The sequence below is a fragment of the Ailuropoda melanoleuca genome, unplaced genomic scaffold, assembly GCF_002007445.2.
Source record: "Ailuropoda melanoleuca isolate Jingjing unplaced genomic scaffold, ASM200744v2 unplaced-scaffold7677, whole genome shotgun sequence".
Classification (NCBI taxonomy): domain Eukaryota; kingdom Metazoa; phylum Chordata; class Mammalia; order Carnivora; family Ursidae; genus Ailuropoda; species Ailuropoda melanoleuca.
Window position 1 is genome coordinate 5,378 of NW_023252469.1, and position 17,489 is coordinate 22,866.

The 17,489-nt window shown below is 42.4% G+C and overlaps 1 protein-coding gene across 1 annotated transcript; it reads left to right on the top strand.

Moving 5' to 3' along the window:
• The first annotated feature begins 251 nt into the window (after positions 1-251).
• On the top strand, positions 252-1,208 carry LOC100482151 (olfactory receptor 2B11-like). Its single transcript, XM_011218128.3, is given in 1 exon segment — positions 252-1,208. A coding segment is annotated over 1 exon segment (957 nt).
• The last annotated feature ends 16,281 nt before the right edge of the window (positions 1,209-17,489 follow it).

The window sequence follows — 17,489 nt, forward strand, 5'->3', positions numbered from 1 at the left end:
CAGGTGGAAAAATCAAAGTTCAGAAAGATTAAATGTCATAGTCAAGGTCACAGAGCAGGAGGCAGAGCAACACACATGGGCAGCTGCTCCGTCTCCTGGTCTGACTCCCCCACATCTCGGGGTCTCCACGGAGGTAAGACAGAATGCAACTCTGTAGGAAAGCTCAGGCACAGCCATGAGGAAGGCAACTAATTCCTGTTCTCAGGTTGAATTCACTTTGACTCATCACAGGCTCCAGAGAATGCGTCAGCATGAGAGGTGACAACCAGAGCTTCTTGGGGGATCCCCCTAAGGACTTCATCCTTCTAGGTGTTTCTGACAGGCCATGGCTGGAACTCCCCCTCTTTGTGGTCCTCCTGGTGTCCTACATTCTGGCCATGTTGGGGAACATCACTATCATCCTGGTGTCCCGGCTGGATCCCCAGCTCTACAGCCCCACGTACATCTTTCTTGGCCACCTCTCCTTCCTGGACCTCTGCTACACCACCACCACAGTCCCACAGATGCTGGTCAACATGGGCAGCTCCAGGAAGACCTTCAGCTATAGTGGCTGCACGGTGCAGTATGCCATTTTCCACTGGCTGGGTTGAACTGAGTGCATTGTCTTGGCCACCATGGCCCTGGACCACTATATGGCCATCTGTGAACCCCTCCGGTATGCCGTTATCATGCACCGCCCTCTCTGCCAGCAGCTCGTGGCTGTGGCCTGGCTCAGTGGCTTTGGAAACTCCCTTGTTCAGGTGGTGCTGACAGTGCAGTTGCCTTTCTGTGGGCAGCAGGTGCTGAACAACTTCTTCTGTGAGGTGCCAGCCATGATCAAGCTGTCATGTGCGGACACCACCATGAATGATGCCACGCTGGCTGTGCTGGTGGCCTTCTTTGCGCTGGTGCCCCTAGTTCTCATCCTTCTCTCCTACGGCTTCATCACCCGTGCAGTGCTCAGGATCCAGTCCTCTAGGGGAAGGTGCAAAGCCTTTGGGACCTGTTCCTCCCACCTGGTGGTGGTCTCCCTCTTCTACCTGCCTGCCATCTACATGTACCTGCAGCCCCCTTCCAGCTACTCCCAAGAGCAGGGCAAGTTTATCTCCCTCTTCTATTCCATAATCACCCCCACCCTCAACCCCTTCATCTACACCCTGAGGAATAAGGATGTAAAGGGAGCTCTGAGGAGACTCCTGTCAAGGACACGGAGGTTCTGCAGGAGATGAGGCTCTGAGATGTGACAGTCTCCATCAGTGACGGAAGCTGGGGCAAGCATGTTGTGTGCTGAGGGAGTCGACACCCAAACAGCACAGGTGTTCATAGAGATTCAAGAGCCCCCCAAGTCCCGGTCTCAACATTTCACCTTCTGTCTGGTCATGGTGCCTAAATCCCCACCTCTCTCAATAGCCTTTGTTCTCAGAGGCCATATGTTTTTAGGAGTCCTTTAAACAGAATTGGTGTTCAATAAGTATTTGTGAAGTTATTTCATTTCTTGTTTCCTAATTCTTGCCCCTTTTCATCTTCTTATTTTTGTCTTATTTTTTTCCCATTCGTCTCTTTCCAATCTTCCTTCTTTCATTTTCATTACTTCTAAGGATACATAATGTGAAACGGAATCATCATCTGATATTACTTACAATAAATTTATGTTTGTTTCCATATATTTATATTTTTATTTTTTTGTTTATATTTTTATTTAAATTCAATTAATTAACATATAATGTATTATTGGTTTCTGAGATAGAGGTCAGTGACTCATCAGTCTTATATAATACCCAGTACTCATTACATCACATGCCCTCCTTAATACCCATCATCCAGTTACCCCCATCCCCCACCTTCCTCCCCTCCACCAACCCTCAGTTTGTTTCCTGTGATTAAAATTTTCTTACAATTTTTCTCCCTCTCTGATGTTGTCTTGTTTTATTTTTTCCTTTTTTCCCCTATGATCTTCTGTTTTGATTCTTAAATTCCGCATATGAGTAAGATCATATAATAATTGTCTTTCTCTGATTGACTTTTTTCACTTAGCATAATACCCTCTAGTTCCATCTATGTTGTTGCAAATGATAATGTTTTGTTTTTTGATGGCTGAGTAATATTCCCTTGTATGGAGACCACATCTTCCATCTTCTTTATCCATTCATCTGTCAATGGACATCTGGACTCTTTCCATAGTTTGGCTATTGTGGACATTTCTGGTATAAATATTGCGGTGCATGTGCCCCTTCAGATCACTACATTTGTATCTTTGGGGTAAATACCTATTAGTGGAATTGCTGGGTCACAGGGTAGCTCTATTTCTAACGTCTTGAGGAACCTTCACACTGTTTTCCAGAGTGGCTGTACCAACTTGCATTCCCACCAACAGTGTGAGAGGGTTCCCCATTCTCTGCATCCTCTCCAACATCTGTTGTTTCTTGAGTGGTTAATTTTAGCTGTTCTGACCAGGGTGAGGTTGTCTCCATATATTTAAATTCCATAAATTTTATGTAACTTTTTAAAAAAATTCCAAAATTGAAGGTGATTATTTTCTTTTTCCTGTGACTTTAGATGATGCTTTTCCCCCCTAATGTTTGAGTTTTCTTCTTAATGGGAAGTTTCCCCTCCATTGGCTGGAAATAAGCATATTTACTATGGATGCATAAGACTCTATATTAGATTTATGGGCACAAACCAAAATAGCATAATATCTTAAAAAAAGAATACTCTAGTTGAGAATACAAGATATAAATACAATCAAAGTTAATGACACTGAAAGTTTAAATAACAAGTTCATCGTAGCAGCCAACATTCATAGAACCCTTCCAAGATGCAGGTACTAGATTAAGTGTATTTATGTATGCTATTTTGTTTAAAATAACCCCATGACATAAACACTTTTATATTTTCTCATTGTCATATAAGAATTTGATTACTGGAGAGGTAACTTGGCCATGGTCGCTCTAGTACCTGAGGGACCTGAGACCAGCACTAATGTCCATACTGACTGCCTCCTTAATAAAACAGAGCCATGACACTAGAACTCTGTATTTGTATTTTTGTCATGTTTCATATTTATTTATGTTTAATTTATTCATTTTTATCCTGCTGCCATACATATCCCAGATACTAACATGACCTAGCAGAGAAAATCAGTATAATAATAATAATAACAACAAAAAATGTATGACAATTAGGACAAAAGGAAAATTGAAGAAGTCTTCCTGACTGTAAAGGCAAAAAGAAAATACAAATTACAAAGGTAGAAAGAACCATGACTATTCCCATTTCCATGACCACAGAGAAATGTTCCCTGGGCTGCTCTCCCTGGGTAATAGCTAAAAGCACATTAGAATTAACTTGGTGATGTACGTAATAATCTATAAGAGCTTTCTCCTCTGACTTTTCCTTTTTAAAAAAAATTTTTTATTATAATGTTAGTCACCATACAGTACATCCTTGGTTTTTGATGTAAAGTTCGATGATTCATTAGTTGCGTACAACACCCAGTACACCATGCAATGCGTGCCCTCCTTACTACCCATCACCGGTCTATCCCATTCTCCCACCCTCTTCCCCTCTGAAGCCTTCAGTTTTCCTCCGACTTTTCCTAATGGCACAGGTCCAGGACACGGTTCAATGAGAACAATGTGGCATGGACGCAAAGAAGTCAGTCCATAGATACAGCTATGTACTGATCCGATGTAATTTTAGAACACGTTTGAGAGGACTGTATTTCTCAAAACAGATGTGCTAAAGATGATCTCAAAGGATTCTGTTAGAATGAGGTAAAAGTGATATTTTAGACCTTTCAAGCAAGATCATAGGAAATCTGGCAGCGTGTGGCTAATAAAGTTTGTCTGAGTCTGTAAGTCACCAGGTGAAAAGGCTAACTGCCCTAAAGTAGCTGTGCTGGGGATACTGTGGGCGGATCCTGTCACCTGCTATACTACCTCCACCAGGCTTCCATCCAATTCTGCCCCACCAGAGTGGAGCTCTCCCAGACCCTCCTGCCCACTGGTTCAGTACCACCCAATGAGCTCAGGAGACACAACATAGAGCAGAAGAACCTCTCAGCAGAGCCCTGCCCAAATTCCCAACCTACAAAATGGTGAGGTGTAATAAAATGGTTGTTATCCCAAGCCACTGAGTTTGGGGATGGTTTTTCAGGCAGCTGGCACCCTGGGGACCCCTAGAATATTCTACATACAAGTTACATAAAATCACAAACTTTCCAGAAGCATCAATATTACTCAACTCTTGAGAAGACATTTAAATAATTCAACTGATTATTAAATGAAAGCNCAATTCTGCCCCACCAGAGTGGAGCTCTCCCAGACCCTCCTGCCCACTGGTTCAGTACCACCCAATGAGCTCAGGAGACACAACATAGAGCAGAAGAACCTCTCAGCAGAGCCCTGCCCAAATTCCCAACCTACAAAATGGTGAGGTGTAATAAAATGGTTGTTATCCCAAGCCACTGAGTTTGGGGATGGTTTTTCAGGCAGCTGGCACCCTGGGGACCCCTAGAATATTCTACATACAAGTTACATAAAATCACAAACTTTCCAGAAGCATCAATATTACTCAACTCTTGAGAAGACATTTAAATAATTCAACTGATTATTAAATGCTTCCATATAATAAACAGAATAGATAGAAAAATGTAGATAAATGTTTATCATAAAACCCAAGATGTCAAATACTTTGTGTGCTTTGGTACAGTGCTCTGTAATATGGTGAGGTTTCTGAAATTCGCTTTTCTCTGCTTTTCTCAGTACTTTGTGGAAAAGTGTGAGAAACACTCATGAAGAAAACAAGATAGGGTGTTTTCAGGTTTTCAGGTACTTTTCCAAAAGTATCACTTTGCCAGGAAAGCTTTGGAAATCTATTGGTCTGTACTGTGACTATAGTGAGACTTTTATTTTTTTTTTGAGGGGGTGAGTCGAATTAATTTTATTATGCTCCATGATGATTTGCCACTAGTGCAACATCCGATCTCTATATGTTTCCAAAAAAAATTCACACACTAAAAATTTCAGTTGAAAAATGGAAATGAATAATTGAAAAGTCTTTATGAACCTCACACACATGTGGCTAGCTGAAATTGTCTATCACACAGCATTTAGATATATTAAGTCTCCTGCTAGTTTGTCAAATGCAAAGGCTACTGGACAATCATTTAGCTGCAGTACCTACGGGAGGCTTCCAGACAGACAACGCACAGGTGCAGTGTTGCCCAGAAGGCTACCTGGTGGAGGGCTGAAGCATGCCACCTTCACACCCACAGTGGATTCAGTCTTCACACCTGGACAGAACCCCACAGCTGCTGCATTTCCACCCATAGTTGTACACTTTGTACAACAATAACAGAAAGCCTTTTGTATTCTTTAAGAAGAACAGATTCAATTACCTTTGGCAAATTTTATGCCCATCTTACATGTTTAAAATTGCTTCCAACTCAAAGAATTGATATCCTTTACACAGAGCAGCTACTGATAAATATTTACCACACCAAATTTAGCCAGAAAGCCCTGAATTCCTTGGCCAAAAGTAATGAGAGATCTAATATTGGCATTACCTTGGAGGAATTAAGATGGCAGAGGAGTAGGGGACCCTTTTTCAGTCAGTCCCCTGAGTCGAGTTGGATAGGTACCAGACCATCCTGAACATCCATGGAATCAGCATGAGACGCAGGAAGATACATCTGGATGTCTACAAATGAACATCTCCATTGCTGAGTATTGAGGTATGAAGCAGGGAGTCATGAAACAATGCACAGATATCGGAAGATAAACGGAAGGGGGAGGGAGCTGCTGCATTTGGGTGCCGGGAAGCGGTAGCCACCTGCATGGGGGAGCGGATGGACTCGTGGATCAGCACCTGCAAGAGAGCAGACTGAGACTGTGAGCCGGGAAGCGCGTGCCCCCAGACTGAAATGGAACTCCGGTGTGCTCACTGGAACCAGACGGAGACCGGGAGCTCCAGGAGCACGGGGGTGGCTGGCAGCTGGCAGCTGGTGGTGTTAGAAACACAAAGGACAAAGACGCGCCAGCCCTGGAAGTGAGGGCTGGGATGCTGGCTGTGGGGTGCACATCCCGGGATGCTGCAGGGTTGAGCAGCACCACGAGAAACAGAGTTAAAGTGGCCAGAACATCAGTGGAGAACGGTCCGCCATACCTCTGTTCTGAGACAGAGGCTGAGATTCAGCCACTGCTGCTCTGATTCTCAGAAGAGGCATAGCAAACATCCAGGGAAAGCTGCCAGAGAACAAAGGCCTGGAAATACCTGCACACAGTGTGCCCATCCCCATACCCCCTCACAGGAGACACGGAGACTCTACCCAAACAGGGTTGCCTGAGTATTGGCGTGGCAGGCCCCTCCCCCAGAAGGGAGGCTGAAAAATCAAGAAGCCCACATCCCTAAGATCCCTATAACAAGGATGCACGGCCTGGGTCCTGGTCAATAATTTGGGCTCTGGACAACCCCGCACCTCTCCTCATCAGAATGACGAGAAGGAGAAGTCCCCCCCAGCAAAGAAAAGACAATGAGTCTGTGGCCTCAGCCACAGAACTAAAGGATATGGATCTAACCAAATTATCAGAAATGGAATTCAGAGTAACAATGGTCAAGATGATGTGTAGACTTGAAAAAAGTATTAACAAAAATGTTAATGAGAATATAGAATCTCTAAGGGCAGAAATGAGAGCGAATCTGGCAGAAATCAAAAATTCTATGAGCCAAATGCACTCAAAACTAAAGGCTCTGACGGCCAGGGTGAATGAGGCAGAAGACCGAATCAGTGAATTGGAGGATGGGTTAGTAGAAGAGAAGGCTAAAATAGAATCTGGGCTCAAAAAAATCCATTCTCAAGAATGTAGGTTACGGGAGATTACTGACTCAATGAAATGTTCCAACATCAGAATCATCAACATCCCCGAGGGGGTGGAGAAAAACAGAGGTCTAGAAGAGATATTTGAATAAATTGTAGCTGAAAACTTGCCTAATCTATCAAAGGAAACAAGCATTCGTGTCCAAGAGGCAGAGAGGACCCCTCCCAAGCTCAGCCACAACAAACCTACGCCACGTACGTCATAGAGCAATTCGCAAATATTAGATCCTGGGATACAATATTGAAAGCAGCCAGGACAAAAAAATTTCTCACGTACCAAGGCAAAGTTATCAGAATTACATCAGACCTGTCTACACAGTCCTGGAATGAGAGAAAGGGTTGGGGGCATTTTTAAAGCACTTTCAGAGAAAAACATGCAGCCAAGGGTCCTTTATCCAGCAAGGCTCTCATTCAGAACTGATGGAGAGATAAAGACCTTCCAGAACCACCAGTCATTGACCAATTTCATAACCATGAAACCAGCCATACAGGAAATATTAAGGGGGGTTCTATAATAGTAAAAAGGCCCCAAGAGTGATACAGAACAGAGAGTCACAATCTAAAGAAACAAAGACTTTACTGGCAACACAGCATTATTAAAATCATATCTCTCAAAAATCAGTCTCAATATAAATGTCCTAAATGCTCCCATAAATTGCCACAGGGTAGCAGATTGGATAAAAAGACATGACCCATCCATTTGCTGTCTACAAGAAACTCATTTTGAACCTAAAGATACATTCAGACTGAAAGTAAAAGGGATGGAATAGCATCTTTCGCACCAATGGACCTCAAAAGAAAGCTGGGGTAGCAATTCTCATATCAGACAGATTGGATTATAAACTAAAGAGTATAGATAGAGATACAGAAGGGCACTATATTATTCTTAAAGGATGTATCCAAGAGGTGGATATGGCAATTATAAATATATATGACCCCAACAGGGGAGCAGCAAGATACACAAGCCTACTCTTAACCAGAATAAAGAGACACATAGACAAAAATACGTTAATAATAGGGGACTTCAACACTCCACTATCAGCAATAGAAAGAGCACCGGAGCAGAAAACCAACACAGAAACAAGAGCTTTGAATGCCATACTAGAGGAGTTAGACCTCATAGATATATATAGAACACTACACCCCATAACCAAAGAATACTCATTCTATTCTAATGCCCATGGAACATTATCAAGAATAGACCATGTTCTGGGTCACAAAACAGGTCTCAACCAATACCAAAAGACTGAAATTTTTCCCTGCATATTCTCAGACCACAAGGCTTTGAAACTGGAACTCAACCACAAGGAAAAATTTGGAAGAAACTCAAACACTTGGAGACTAAGAGCCATCCTGCTCAGGAAGGACTCGATAAACCAGGAAATCAAAAATCAATTTAAACAATTTATGGAGACCAACGAGAATGAAAACACAATGGTCCAAAACCTTTGGNAAACCTATGGGATACTGCAAAGGCAGTCCTAAGGGGGAAATACATAGCCATCCAAGCCTCACTCAAAAGAATAGAAAACTCTAAAATGCAGTTTTTATATTCTCACCTCAAGAAGTTGGAACAGCAACAGAGGAACAGGTCTAATCCATGCACGAGAAAGCAGTTGACCAAGATTAGAGCAGAAATCAATGAATTGTAAACCAAGGAGAACAGTAGAGCAGATCAATAGAACTAGAAGCTGGTTCTTTGAGTGAATTAAAAAAAAATTGGCAGACCACTGGCAAGACTTATCCAAAAGAATAGAGAAAGACCCAAATCNTATGGAGACCAACGAGAATGAAAACACAATGGTCCAAAACCTTTGGGATACTGCAAAGGCAGTCCTAAGGGGTAAATACTTAGCCATCCAAGCCTCACTCAAAAGAATAGAAAACTCTAAAATGCAGTTTTTATATTCTCACCTCAAGAAGTTGGAACAGCAACAGAGGAACAGGTCTAATCCATGCACGAGAAAGCAGTTGACCAAGATTAGAGCAGAAATCAATGAATTGTAAACCAAGGAGAACAGTAGAGCAGATCAATAGAACTAGAAGCTGGTTCTTTGAGTGAATTAAAAAAAAATTGGCAGACCACTGGCAAGACTTATCCAAAAGAATAGAGAAAGACCCAAATCAATAAAATTATGAATGAAAAAGGAGAGGTCACGACCAACACCAATGAAATTGGAAGGATTATTAGAAACTTTTATCAACAGCTATATGCCAATAAATTAAGCAATCTGGAAGAGATGGAGGCCTTCCTGGAAACCTATAAACTACCAAGACTGAAAGAGGAAGAAATTGATTTCTTAAACAGGCCAATTAATTATGAAGAGATTGAGTCAGTGATAAACAACCTTCCAAAAAACAAAACTCCAGGTCCGGACGGTTTTCCTGGGGAATTCTACCAAACATTCAAAGAAGAAATAATCCCTATTCTCCTAAAGCTATTTCAAAAAATAGAAACAGAAGGAAAGCAACCAAACTTATTCTATGAGGCCAATATTATCTTGATCCCCAAACCAGGCAAAGACCCCATCAAAAAGGAGAATTACACACCGATTTCCCTAATGAATAGAGATGCCAAAATCCTCAACAAGATCCTGGCTACTAGAATCCAACAGTAAACTAAAAGGATTATCCATCATGACCAAGTGGGATTCATACTGGGATGCAAGCGTGGTTCAACATTCGTAAAGCAATCAGCGTGATACATCATATCAACAAGAAAAGATTCAGGAACCATATGATGCTCGAATTGATGCGGAAAAAGCATTTGACAAAATACAGCACCCTTCCTGATTAAAACCCTTCAGAGTGTAGGGATAGAGGGTACATTCCTCAATCTCATAAAAACCATCTATGAAAAGCCTACAGCAAATATCATTCTCAATGGGGAAAGCTGGAAGCCTTTCCCTGAAGATCAGGAACATGACAAGGTTGCCCACTCTCACCACTATTATTCAACATAGTACTAGAAGTCCTTGCAACAACAATCAGACAACAAAAAGGGATAAAATGTATCCAAATCAGTAAAGAAGAAGTCAGACTGTCTCTCTTCACTGATGACATGATACTTTATATGGAAAAACCAAAAGAATCCACTCCCAAACTACAAGAAGTTATAGAGCAATTCAGTAATGTGGCCGGATACAAAATCAATGCCCAGAAATCAGTTGCATTTCTAGACATGAACAATGAGACTGAAGAAAGAGAAATTAGGGAATCTATCCCATTTAAAATAGCACCAAAAACCATACATTATCTTGGGATTAAGTTAACCAGAGACATAAAGGATCTATAATCTAGAAACTATAAATCACTCTTGAAAGACATTGAAGAATACAGAAAAAGATGGAAAAATATTCCATGCTCATGGATTGGAAGAATTAACATAGTTAAAATGTACATGCTACCCAGAGCAATCTACACTTTCAATGCTATCCCGATCAAAATACCAATGACATTTTTTAAAGAACTGGAACAAATAGCCCTTAAATTTGTATGGAACCAGAAAAGGCCCCAAATGACCAAGGAACTGTTGAAAAGGAAAAACAAAGCTGGGGGCATCACAATGCCGGATTTCAAGCTGTACTCTAATGCTGTGATCACAAAGACAGCATGGTACTGGCACAAAAACAGACACATAGACCAATGCAACAGAATAGAGAACCCAGAAATGGACTCTTGGCTCTTTGAGTAACTAATGTTTGATAAAGCTGGAAAAAACAAATCCGGTGGAAAAAAGAGAGTCCCTTAAATAAATGGTGCTGGGAAAATTGGACAGCTACATGCAAAAGAATGAAACTTGACCACTCTCTCACACCATACACAAAGATAAACTCTAAATGGATGAAAGCCCTCAATGTTAGGCAGGAATCCATTAAAATCCTAGAGGAGAGCATAGGCAGCAACGTCTACGACATCGGCCAAAGCAACATTTTCATGACACATCTCCAAAGGAAAGAGAAACAAAAGATAAAATGAACTTGTGGGACTTCATCAAGATAAAAAGCTTCTGCACAGCCAAGGAAACAGTCAAAAAAACTAAGAGGCAGCCCACGGAATGGGAGAATATATTTGCAAATGATACTACAGACAAATGACTGGTATCCAACATCTACGAAGAACTTCTCAAACTCAATATGGAAGAAACAAATAAGCAAATCATAAAATGGGCAGAAGATATTAAAAGACACTTTTCCAATGAAGACATACAAATGGCTAACAGACACATGAAAAAATGTTCAAAATCATTAGCCATCAGGGAAATTCAAATCAAAACCACACTAAGATACCACCTTATGCCAGTTATAATGGCAAAAATTGACAAGGCAAGAAAAAACAATTGCTGGAGAGGTTGTGGAGAAAGGGGATCCCTCCTACATTGTTGGTGGGAATGCAAGTTTGTACAGCCACTCTGGAAAACAGTGTGGATGTCCCTTAAAAAGTTAAAAATTGAGCTACCCTATGATCCAGCCATTGCACTACTGGGTATTTACCCCAAAGATACAGACGTAGTGAAGAGAAGGGCCATATGCACCCCAATATTCATAGCAGCATTGTCCACAATAGCTAAATCGTGGAAGGAACCGAAATGCTCTGCAACAGATGACTGGATGAAGAAGTTGTGGTCCATATATACAATGGAATATTACTCAGCTATCAGAAAGAAAGAGTTCTCAACATTTGCTGCAATGGACGGCACTGGAGGAGATAATGCTAAGTGAAATAAGTCAAGCAGAGAAAGACAATTATCATATGTTTTCTCTCCTCTATGGAAGACAAGAACTAGGAAGATCGGTAGGGGAAGAAAGGGATAAAAAAGTGGGGTAATCAGAAGGGCAATGAAGCATGAGAGACTATGGACTCTGAGAAACAAACTGAGGGCTTCAGAGGGCAGAGGGGTGGGGGAATGGGATAGACCTGTGATGGGTAGTAAAGGAGGGCATGCATTGTATTATGCACTGGGTGTTATACGCAACTAATGAATCATCGAACTTTACACCAAAAACCAGGTATGTACCATATGGTGACTAACATAATATAATAAAAAAACATTTAAACAAAAAAGCTTTTGCACAGCAAAGAAAACAGTGAACAATATTAGAAGACAACCTGCATAAAGAGAGAAGATATTTGCAAATGACTTTTCAGATAAAAAGCTAGTAACCAAAATCTGTAGAGAACACATGAAACTCAACACCCAAAAAACAGATAATCCAGTCAAGAAATGCACAGACAACATGAGCAGATATTTCTACAGAGAAGACATTCAAATGCCTAACATACACATGAAAAAATGCTCAACATCACTTATCATGAGGGAAATCCAAATCAAAACCAGAGTGAGATACCACCTCACACCTGTCAGAGTGACTAAATTTAATAAGTCAAGGAACCACAGATGATGGCGACAATGCAGAGAAGGGGGAACCCTCTTACCTTAGTGGTGGGAGTGCAAACTGGTGCAGCCAATCTGGAAAACAATATAGACATTCCTCAAAAAGTAAAAAAAAAAAATTAAATAAATTAAATAAAATTAAATAAAATTAAATAAAATAGAACTACCCTGTGACCCAGCAATTGCACTACTAGGAGTTTATCCAAATGATACAAACCTAGTTATTAGAGGGGCATCTGCACTGCAAAGTTTATAGCAGAGATGTCCACAATTGCCAAAATATGGAAAGAGGCCAAACGCCCATCGGAAGACGATTGGATAAAGAAGAGGTGGTATATGCAGACATTGGGTGTAATATGCAACTGATGGATCACTAAATCCTCTCCCTGAAACTAATAATACACTATGTATTAGGCAACTTGAATTTAAATTTAAAAGAAGTTAAAAGAAAAAAAGGAATGAAATGGGAAGGATCAGTATGTTCCATCTGAAGATGTGGTGTTGGTGGAGCAAATGATCAATAGAAGAGAAGAAAGGATCCAGAAGTAGACCTATGCCAATTTGACTCACTTGTTTTTTGAAAGATTTTATTCGTTTGTTTGTTTGTTTATTTATTTATTTAAGAGAGCACAGGAAGGGTGGGGGTGGTGACAGAAGATATTGAAGGAGAATCATGCTCTCTGCTCAGCAGGAATCCCAATGTGGGGCTTGAGTTCAAGACCCTAGGATCATGAGCTGAGCCCAAGGCAGACACTTAACTAACCAAGCCACTCACACTCCCTAACTCACTGATTTTTGACAAAGGTGAATATTCCACTTAATGAGAAGGATAGTCTTTTCAACAAAATATTAGAGCCATTGGACATCCATTGGCATAGGAACAAAACCATACCAAGCAAAAGTATCTACACAACTTATACAAATGTGAACTCAAATTTATGACAGCAACGATTCAAAGTAAAACATAAAAGTATAAAATTTTTACAAAGGAAGCACAGGAGAAGATCTTCACTACCTAGAGATTTGTGGGTTCTTAACCACAGCATGAAAAGCACACTGAAAAACAACAACAACAACACAAACAACAAAAACCTAACACAACACAGGGCAAATAGCACTTTACCAAAATTGAAAACAATTACACTACTAAGAAATTTTGTTCCTTTTAGGAGCACTATAAAAAAAGTTATAGAATAGGTAAACATATTTGCAAACTACATATATGCCAAAGAACTTCTCTCTGGAATATATAAAGAACCCTCAACACTCAACGGGAAAAAACAAAAACAAAAGAAAAAACAACAACAAAAAAACCTTATCCAAGAGCCTTATGCACCCCAGTGTTCATTGCAGCATTGTCCACAATAGCTAAATTGTGGAAGGAGCCGAGATGCCCTTCAACAGATGACTGGATTAAGAAGCTGTGGTCCATATATACAATGGAATAATACTCAGCCTTCAGAAAGAACGATTACACGACATTTGCAGCAACATTGATGGGATTGGAGGAGATTATGCTAAGTGAAAGAAGTCAAGCAGAGAACGACAATTATCATATGGTTTCACTCACTTATGGAACATAAGAAATAGCAGGAAGATCGGTAGAAGAAGGAAGGGAAGAATGAAGGGGGGGTAAACAGAAGGGGGAATGAACCATGAGAGACTGTGGACTCTGAGAAACAAACTGAGGGCTTCAGAGGGGAGGGAAGTGTGGGATTGGGCCAGCCTGGTGATGGGTATTAAGGAGGGCACGTATTGCATGGAGCACTGGTGCTACATGTAAACAATGAATCATGGAACACTACATCAAAAACTAATGGTGCACTGTATGGTGATTAACATAATAAAATTTTTTAAAAAAACCTATCCAAACATAAAATGGACAAAGAAACATGAACAGGTCCTACATCTAAGAGAATATGCAGATGGCAAAGTAACACAAGAAAAGAAATGTTCAATGTCACTAGCCATGAGGGAAACACAAATGAAAACCTGACTGAGTTATCACTACTATCCACCTGTTAGGACAGATGGTTAGTATAAAACACAGTAAAAAAAATATAAAATGTTGGAAAGAGCCACCTCTCCTTCATTGCTGTTGGGAAGGTAAATGGAACAGACACTCTGGTAAGTCAGATTGATAGGTTCTACAAAAGCAAAACATAAACCCTATAACCTTGTAAGCACTCTCCAGGACCTTTATCCCAGAGAAGGAAAATTTAAGATCCCATGAAACACTGTGCACAAATGTTTACTGTGGGTTTATTTTTAATAACCAAAAGAATGTAAACAACCAAAATGGGTGAAGGGTGCCTCTCTGAAGGACCCTTCTGAACTACCTGCAGGTTCCTGTGAATCTATAAATCTTCCCCTCTACCTCCCTTCCTATCTGTAGTAGGGCTCTACCTGTCAACACACCTCAGAATAGTTCCCACGACTAGCAGTCCCACCCTGGATCCCTGGAGATCCAAGCTTCCTTACAGGCCCCAGGACCCTACGGTGGTGTGTCAAGCAGCAGTGAAAGAGGCAGGAGTGTCTGGGCTGGTCTGTGACTTGGCAGGTTTTGTGCTGTGACGTCCTGTAAGCCTAAAGGGCAGAGAAGGCCAGGTATGGGACAGAGGCAGCACCCCAACTGCTGTCCTCCTTGAGCTGATGTTTTGCCTTTGGGGAAGGAAAGGCCAGAACAAGGACCTGGCTCACAGTCTACTCTCCCCTCTTCCTTCCCTCCTTTGGACTGCAACTGTTCCCTGCCCTTGTAGATCCCTTCCCCAACCCTACTCACACAACCACCTCTCAACAAAGTTGCTCCCATTTTACAGATGAAGGTATGGGGACTCAGGGCTGAGCAGGTCTGGGGTGCCAGCCCATCCAGGAGCCTGATATATGTGGGACCCAGGATATGGTGAGCAGAGTCTGAGAAGCTAAACACAGGGACACCAAGTGTTGGGATCACATAAGCAACACACATCCCCCTTACAACTAAGTGACCTGGACTCCCCCAGCCTTCACACTGGCTCTTGAAAGCAGCACCATCAAATCAGCTCAGACACCATCCATCTTAGAAATGCAAGCCTCCTACTTCTCAAGTCCCCCTGAAGTTCGCTTTCCACCCCAAGAGGAAGCTTCCTCATGGGTCCCATCTGTGTATGCCCAGGTGCTAAGAGCACACTGCCTTGACTCAGCTCAGCCCAGGAGCCACAGCTCTAGGCTCTTCCTCTTCCAGCTCAGCTGGAGCACAGGTAGGGCCCCAGCTCACTGGGGTCTGCACCTCACCTGAGCTTCCATCCCACATCCGTGTAGCTAAGAAGGAACATTTTCCAGGATGGGCCTGCCTAGAACCTCACCTTCCCACTCCCTTCTGAAACCCAGTATCCCATTTATCATAGAATCTCAGCTCTGCCTCTTGGAAGTGGTCCCTTTCTTTCATGCCCAAGCAGATCCTACAGTCTCCAGGGAGCACCTGTCCCTACCTCTCTCACATTGTGCCTTACTCTGTGCAAACACCCAGGCACCTGAAACACCCACTGTGAATCCCACATGTCTCCCCCAGTTCCTGCAGTGTTTCTTTGGTCAGAACAGAGCCCACCATCCAGTTCTGTCACAACACTTTGCCTACCATCCTGATCCCATACCTCTTCACTCAGAGACAGGGAATGGTCCCATGCCTCTGGACTCCCTCCATCCTGGTTTCCTGGTCTTGTCATATTTGCTCTTTGAAAACCTGCATCATACAGGAGCCTGTCATGGAGAAACACCTGCTGTCATGGCCGCAGTTTGAATCCATAACATCCGGGTTCAATCTCAAATTTAGCAATAATCTGCTGGGAGATCTCAGCCAAATGCTTTATACAGAAATACCTTTGTACAGACATACTGCTTCTCTTTTCCTTCCAATCAGAATGGTGCTGATCTCAGCAGCTGTGCTTGGGTTGTAGAGATCAGTATGTCTGAAAGTGTTGATGGGGACAGGCAGGGTGTGCTCAGTGTCAGCTCTGCACACTTCACCGACACTTTTTCAGAGCCATGGAGAACCCAGCCTCAGGAGAATACGATGACCCATAGGGGTAGTAGTGACTGCAAACCAGGATGCACACCACAATCACCCAGGCGTTGTTCCTTGTAAATTCCTCACTCATAAATGATCATTTAAAATTGTTTATTTAACTTAATATTCAAATTCATACCACACCCCTACTCCTGAAGATGGCCACACTTTTCTTAACTCCCCTCCTATACCATCATGGGTGGGCGCACAGACGTCACCCTTTGGGCACTGTGTGTAAGGCAGAAAATTCCAGGAAGACCTTCATTTGAATGATGAATCTCTCCACATCATGGAGTTGAGCCTGTCTCTCACTGCACTGCTTGGGTTCTTATTTTAAAGCCTCCACCTCTCCCTTGATAATGAAGCACCTCATTCAACTGGAGGGTCTCAGACAATGACCTCACAACGCTCAGGTCCTGGGTCTCCTCTACAACTTCCTCTGAGCCCCCCTCCTCATTTCCAGCCCTGAGTTTTAATACAAAGTCTTCAAACCACTGGTCTGTTTCATCTTCAGGGCATGGTGTTATTTCTTTTGAGGAGGAGAACCTCCCCCCCACCAAATGAATAATGCACAGGTAACAGGCCACAAGGACCTCAGGCTTAAGTAAATCCAAGGTGAGAAGTGACTCGAATGCTCACTTCTCTGCAGAGTTGAAAGGCACTCAGTCAGAGGGTTTTGGGTCAGGCTTGTGTCCCAGTTTTAGCTCAGTGCTAACCTGGGACAGAGGTCTTATGGTTTGAAGGCTCCCAGGTGGCCTTGCCTCCAGTGGACATATCAGTGCAATTGTGAGTAGGTTTGGGGGTCTCATAATCCGATGCTAACTGGCAAGCCTACTGTTTGAGTGCTCTGTGCTCTGGGGGGATGGAAGTATCTATGGGCAAGGACACATGGTGAACCTGCTATCAAGTTGCCTGCTTGGCCAAACACAGAGCAGAGTTGTTGGTCTCAAGGTCCAAGAGCACATGGTGATCCAGCTTACCAAGTACCTGCTTGGCCTATCAGACAGCTCAGTTGTTGGTCTCCAGGTCCAATGGTACATGGTGACACTGCTGTCAAGGTTCCTGCTTGGCTTGGTGTAGAGCTGCACTGTTGGTCTCCAGGTCCAAGGGCACATGGTGAGCCCACTGTCAAGGTGACTGCTTGGCTTAGCACAGAGCAGTGTTGTTGGTCTCCAGGTCCAAGGGTACATGGT